We start from the raw sequence: 7405 nt of genomic DNA on the forward strand, positions 1-7405 counted from the left end.
CCCCACAAGAGCCTATATTACAAATAAGCATACCTTAAGTGTCTGTACAACACAGGAACACCATTCCAAGCTTGACCGAGAAGTTATCTTCTTTTCTGCTTCACAGCAGTGAGCCACAGCATCTCCAAGTCGCTTATTTGACCGGTAGAGTTCAACTAGCCTGATGTTTACATAGACATCATCTGGTCTTGCATAGAGTTCTGACTGAATCAGGTCAAAAAGCTGATTCCATCCATCCTCGCCTTTACAATCCAGTAACTGCTCCTATTAAAAAACAAAACCAACATGTTTATGATTTTATGTGCCATTTAACCACGCAACTAACTTTGCTATTTCTGCTCATACAGGTTGGACTGGTTTGAAGAGGGCTTTCAGATTTATTTAAAATATTAAATTAACATTAATAAGCCTTAACAGAAGTAATTGATATTTTGCATCTTTAAACATGTTTTGGGATGGGTTTAAGAGCACATCAGAATTCTGTTGTATCAGTAATTAGCTTTGTTTTACTGACAGAAAAGTCCATTAGAGGTCTCTTACTGCAGCTTATCTAGCCACAAATTCATTTTTGGGAGGAGGTATTCTGTTCCCAATGCAGAAGAAAGTTATACACCTATACATAGATCAAGTCATACTGTGTTTCTGGAGATACCCTTCCAAAGCATACTAATTATACTTTGAAAAGCAACAGAAGTCTCACATCTTATATTCATGAGCATCCAAACCCAAAACAAACATATTTAAAGGACCAAAGCATTTATTCAAAGTCAAGATAATAAAAATTAAACCATCAGAATAGTCCACTTTCTGAAAGAGCTACTATATAACATGCATGCTAAGCCCTCAGAGCCACACAAAAGAAAATGTTTATGTACAATGAATTCATGATATACAATTCATACTTAACACAATTGCCTTATATGTAAAAAAAACCCCCAAAAACACCCCAAATTTTATTTAAAAACTTCTGAAGTCTGACTACTGAAGTATTTACAACTGTTCCCAAGAAACTCTAAAGAAATAAACAAGGTCTGAGGGTTACTAGTGCAGGGCCTGAGACTTGCCATATAGTATTTGCTCAAATTGATGACAACCTTGAATTTAAAACAACTCCCTCTAATTAGATTCTATACCTAACAAATTTATAAATTTTCCATAATTTTACATGTATTGCATCTAATTATTGAAGGGTCAATCTTTAATTCATGCCCCCACTGCTGCAGGAAGGTAGGTGATCAAGCAGCTTTCCCCCTGCTTGCGCCTGCCCCTCTTTTCTCTCTGTTCTCCCTCCAATCCTTCCCATGCCATCCTCTGCTCTCTGCCCCCCTTTACCCCCATGCAAGCTCCATCCAATGAGCACACCTCCAGCCCAGCCCCTGCAGCAGTGGCATGCAGCCCACACAGCTGCTACAGGGCCAGGTTGAAATTGTGCTTAATGCCCCAGATGCAGCATGGATTGAGCCTGTCAGTGCAGAGCAACGGTAACAGGTAGGGAGGGAGAAGGCCAGGTGAGGGATCAGACAATGCATAGAAGGTGGGGGAGGAAGGCAAAGAGGCTGCAGGGGTAGATAGCAGAGTGCAGAAGGACAGGCAGCAGCTGTGACTCCAAACCTAGGAAGGGGCTGTAAATATGATAATCAGCCATTAACTCCGATCAGAAAAAAAAAAAAAAAATCAGTACTAGACAAGAACAATCCAGGAACAGTATAAAGGTCTGCTAACTTGCTATCCATGAAAACCAAGAATACCCTATGATCAGTAGATTCTCCTTTTATTATCCGATTTCTGGACTAGAAATCAGATTTAAGTTTCTCCTATAACTCTCTCTGGAAAGAATCTTCAAACCACTTGTAAGAATGTTATAGTATCTACACTACCTAGCACATAGAAACCCTGCTCCTAGAGTAAAAATCAATATGTGGTGACCACTGTAGAAAAAAAACCAAAACAATGGTTCCTATGCCTCAGTTGTAATCTTTATGTTAATATTTATTACAAGACTGTCAAAGTGTGGTGATTTGCAGTGGTCAAAGAATAAGCAGATTCAATAACCAAGGGAGAAAGAAAACAAATACACTCAAAAAGCGTAACCAAAAAGGTTAGAAAAGATGAAATCACTATATCAAATTGCCTGTGTCCTAAATTGCCTTTCTTTGTTTTAAAAAAAAACAAGAGCATGCAAATTAGAAGTTAATGATAAAACTAAGGTGGATTAATTTACCTTCAATCTGTACACAGCAGGGCTTCCAGGGAAATGTTTAGCAGCTCTCTCAACCCAATATTTTGCTCTTCCATCGGTAACATCATTTTTACACAGTAATTCCGCAATTTTCAGTACAAGGTCTTTCTGAGTTGGGTTCAACTCCACTGAGCGCTATTTCCCAAACACAAGATACGACTTATTTTTGCAGACAGCATGGAACATTTCAACATTTATCTATAGTATAACTAGAACAAACATGAATTCTAACTATGAAGAGCAATACTGGTGATCAATATGTACTTGGAAAGTTTGAAATGGGCCATAAAGATACCTTTAGAAATTCCTGGGAATAGTACTCTACCAAGATGCATTTTGAATCTGTTAGCAGCAAAATCTTAAAGAAGGGGAAGATACTTATTGTGGTAGTTTTACAGCCATGTACATCCAGAACAACTATCATTTGTCTTACTTCTATAATATATTTTACTAGTAGTTAGACTCATCAGGTTGGAGGTACACAAGAATCTTAGAACCTAAAGATGGAAAACTCTTTTCAATGCAGAAAGAGTTAAATAGTAGAGCTTTTTAAAGATCAGCTGTGGAACTGATGTTGGACACAGATAGTGTTACAATTGTCTAAATTTTGTTTAATTCATCATTGGTGTAATTACCATGCAAAAAACAGTTTGGAAGAAACAGAGGAATCCTTCTTCCCCATTTTTTATCTTGTGCATTTGACAACAGAAGAAGCTTTATCAGACTGTTCACTTAGATACAGCACAGTTGCCTCCTATCTGCTTTGTATAGCAAAAAGCAAATAGAAAAAAAAAGCTGACTCCCTTTTCTGAATTCTACATAATTCAAATAGAATGCAGGATAACCTATTACTTACCTTATAACAACCCACAGCCTTTTCTATATTATCTTCAGCTTCATAGAGCTGGCCGAGGAATCTGTGGGCTTTTGGATCTCTCTCTTGTACGCTAAGGTATGTTGATATATACCTAGAAAGAAAAAAAAAGAAAAAAAGTTTCCTGATCACTACTTTAAAAAAAATCTAAAAGCTTAACCCATTCTTGTGCTGAATAGTGAGGGTTAAAACCACAGCATTTGGCTCTGCAGCCCCAAATCAGCACACAGTGTTTATCTGGTACATAACGATGCTACACTTGCTAATAAATATCTGGATAGCACAAAGAACCAACAAATGTATACTGTGCTGTAGAACTGTGACTCTCTCAAAGAGCAGGTTTACTTTTCTATTCCCAATTTTCCTTCAGGTTCTCTACTCCCACACCCGCCACCTCTTGCTGTAATTCTCTCTCGCTCTATCAAGTTGTATCAAGGATAAGATGCACTGAACACTACCTGAAATTAACACGGTTTTGATATTTAAAGTACATATGATAAATAGCTATATAATAATAATATGTAATTAGCCATCATAGTAGTTAAAAACAATGTTTTTAATGCATGTTACCTTTTAGCAAGTTCATATTCTTTTGCTTCATAATACAGCTTAGCAAAAAAGAATCCTTTCATTGATTTCTAGGAGGCGAGAAATATGAAGTGTTATGGCAAAACTTTCATAAAATACAACAGTCCTATATTTAACCAAGATAGTTTAAATATGATTTTCAGTTTATCTGTATTCAACTAAGGGACTAAACTTTAGACACATATTTTCAATCCTACTCCAGTTTCTCATTAAATTGTGTTATTCTTACCCCAAACTATTATAAAGTCCTACTTCCTATTTATGCACAGTACTAATACCCTATACATAAGCAAATTAAGGCTACCTAGCAAATAGAAAACTTCACTGCCTGAGTAAATAATGGGAACTTTTTTGTTGACTATGACAGGATCATTTTGGTCAAAACCAAACACGATCATTTTGGTCAAAACAGAGTAAATTTGCTGCCGAAAGTCTATTATGCATCTGTCTAGATGAACTCCCTCTTAAATTATATACACCAGAACAAGTCTATCAGCAGAAACTGATTTTCACAATTTCAGAAATAGCTCATTATTTCTAGCCACAGTACTCCTGATACCCTCTGTTAGCTCTCTCTAAGAGGAAGAATTGTGCTTGTGCAAAAGTTAATTTATAATCAGACACACTGTATGTGGATCACTTCCCACATTCAACAATTGTTTAAAATGTGTGTGTCAACTACAGCAACTGCTTAATTGGAAGGAAATATTTAAAATGTTCACTATACAGTCAGGTTCCTTTAAATGCAGTTTTGAAACTGCAATCAAGATAACTCAACATTACACAACCACACAGTACTCTGAGAAATATCAGCCTTCTATACACCACAGTCAGAGAACTACTGCATTAATGGCAATCAAAAACTACCCAATAATTATCTGGAAAGCCTGCAAGGAACAGGAAGGCTTTATAAGCCACAAGGTAATTATATGAAAGGAGGATGAACTGTGGACATTGAGTTGAAAACTAAGAATTTTGCTTGGTTCGCAGCAGTAAGTTCAAGCACTTTTTTGTGAACAGGATAATATTCAACTTTCGGCTCATTTAAGATGTGTGGCAAATAGAAGATGAGCCATTATTTCATAGATTTCATAGACGTTGGGGCTGGAAGGGACCTTGGAAGATCTTCAAGCCCAGCCCCCTGCCCCAGGGGCACGAAGTCAGCAGGGGTCATAGGATTCCAACAAGATAAACATTCAAATTTCTCTTGAAGGAGTGCCTGAACCATCTCTGGTGGCAGTCTATTCCAGACCTTGGGGGCTTGGATTAAGTCCTTTTAAACCTCTCCTCACTTCAAGTCCCCCATCTTAAATCAAGTAGAGTGATTTTCTGAATGAAGATGGAACAGATTTAAACTTCAAACTTGCCTCTATGGACTATGGTATAGATTCAAAACTGAAATCTGAAGATGCCTGTGAGCTAGTCTACTAGAAGGGGACTAATGAAGCAGTGTAGTCACACAGTATCCAAGATCAGTGTAACTGAGTAATAAGAAGCATCTATTTCTACTGGTTACTCCTTGCATTCAGCTGTAGCATAGTTCACAGTGTCACTCAGTGCTCCCCATTTCTGTAGGTCTTTCACACAGCAAACAAGAGATGAAAAGTATTAAAAGTGGGGTGTGGTTAATAAACACCTGCAATGGCCAACTTCTTAAATTGAATAAATACCAACTTGTCATCATCCAGTTTAAAAAGGATCTGAATTCTGTGACTCAGCCTCAACAAAATCCTTGCGTGTTTGCTCAGGTAAGAGACCGTACAAATGCTGCGTTCATTGACCCCGTCTAAATCCTTCTGTGTGTTACAGTGCACACGGATGTGCTTATGCCATAAAAAGGCTGCACTGTTAAATATCATACCACTGCAGTTTGCAGCAAGGTAAACAGCAAACACAGACCTAGGGAACAAATGCCAAACTCAGCATGGCTGCATGAGACCTTTGAAAAAAAGGTCACATGCAGCTTTTCAATAAACCAGGGGCACCCATGATTCCACCATGACAGCTTACTGACCACTTCCTGGGCTTGACAGCTAGGGAGCTGGCTATCCAGACCCTCTTCCTTGCTACATTAAACATGCCAAGAACACTTTTCCCACTATACAAGAACTGCCACTGACTGGGTCAGACCATAAGTCCATCTTGCTCAGTATCACTGTGTCCGTGGCACAGAGCAGAGGCTGAAAGGGAACGTGACCTGGCTATGACCAGGGGTGTAGATTGTAGCTGTGTTTGTCTAAAGACACAGGCAGACAAGGTTCTTTGCATAAATTTGATATCTTTTATTAGACCGACCCAAATAGTTGGACAAATTCTTCTTAGCAAGCTGGCGGTTTGTGCCTGAAAGCTTGCTAAGAAGCATGTTTCCAACTGGAGCTAAGGATGTTACCATGCTAGCAAACTAACAGTGTTCTTTATCTCCTTGGCTCTACTGCCTCAGCCCTATCTGACTCCTGTCTTTTCTTCCTACCTGATGTTACATATAAAAAACAGGCTATACAAACCAAAGAGGCATATAAATACACTGAGCCTCTTGCGCAGCAATGGGTTATTCAGGACCTGGCTATCAATGCAGCGACTTCTCTGCTATATGTAGTCCAAAGTGCGGCCCTTCCCCACAGGGCTGACTGCCCTAGTGTTCCTTCACCCTATCACTACCCTGTCATGTCAGTGCCTATGATGCCCAGCCTTTAGATGATCTAATATCACTTCATAGTTTCATAGTAGTTAGGGTCAGGAGGGACCTGAACAGATCATCTAGCCTGACCCCCCTGCCACAGGCGGGAATGAATGCTGGGTTCACAAGACCCCAGACAGGAGATCATGTAACCTCTTTCTGAATTTACCCAAGGTAGAGGCAAGGACCACTTCCCTAGGAAGTTGGTTCCACATTCTGGCCACCCTAACTGTAAAATATTGCCTCCTGATATTTAGCTTAAACCTATTCTCCATCAGCTTATTACCATTGTTCCTCATCACCCCAGGTGATGCTGGGGAGAATAGAGCTCTTTATTTCCTGATGATAGGACTTGTTGGCTGCAAAACTACTTTACATGCTGAATGCTTCTCTTCCTCAATTTTCTTATGCAAGTTGTCCCATGTTTCCAACAAAGCCTTGACTGGGACGATCTAGTTGTGGTTAGTCCTGCTTTGAGCAGGGAGTTGGACTAGGTGACCCCTTGAGGTCCCTTCCAACCCTAATTTTCTGATTCTATTTGAGTCGGTCTAATAGAAGATATTGGATTTACCCAAAGAAACTAAACTGGCAACCACCAGGGGTTTTCCCCACTGTTCCTCTCTCACTTGCAGCCTCTGACATTTAAAAACTAGGAAGCCCTGACTCTGAGGCCACACTTCTCACTCCCTTGCTTCCTAGCTCCTCTGCCCCATTCCTTCAAGAGCCTGACCCATCCCTCTTGGAGTTGGGAAAAACTCCCCACGTCCCTCACAGCCAGTGGCCAGGGAGAATGTCACACCTGAATGAAATACAGCCTGAAAGAGAACCGCCCCCTGACAGCTGGAAACTGCCAACCTAATAGTTTCCTTTTCCAACTCCTAGGTCTGCTGTGGCGGGAAAGAGAAAGTGATAAATCCCGATCTGCTTTCCCTTCGCCATTCAGCAGGATCCTGTGACTTCACGCACCCGAGCACAGCCAGGATGAGACACAACTCCTCCCCTGCCCCCCATCTTTAAGGCCAAACTC

The 7405-nt window shown here is 39.9% G+C and overlaps 1 protein-coding gene across 1 annotated transcript in view; it reads right to left on the bottom strand.

Moving 5' to 3' along the window:
* Positions 1-7405, bottom strand: part of RGPD4 (RANBP2-like and GRIP domain containing 4) — a 99581-nt gene that overhangs the window by 86297 nt on the left and 5879 nt on the right. Inside the window, exons 2-5 of the mRNA XM_019524304.1 lie at positions 3684-3751; positions 3096-3207; positions 2222-2374; positions 34-264 (exon numbers count right to left, since the gene is read on the bottom strand). Coding sequence (XP_019379849.1) covers positions 34-264; positions 2222-2374; positions 3096-3207; positions 3684-3751 — 564 coding nt within the window. The remainder of the gene's footprint in view (positions 1-33; positions 265-2221; positions 2375-3095; positions 3208-3683; positions 3752-7405) is intronic.

The sequence above is a fragment of the Gavialis gangeticus genome, unplaced genomic scaffold (assembly GCF_001723915.1).
Source record: "Gavialis gangeticus isolate Ggan-Ray unplaced genomic scaffold, GavGan_comp1, whole genome shotgun sequence".
In the NCBI taxonomy this organism is placed as follows: domain Eukaryota; kingdom Metazoa; phylum Chordata; order Crocodylia; family Gavialidae; genus Gavialis; species Gavialis gangeticus.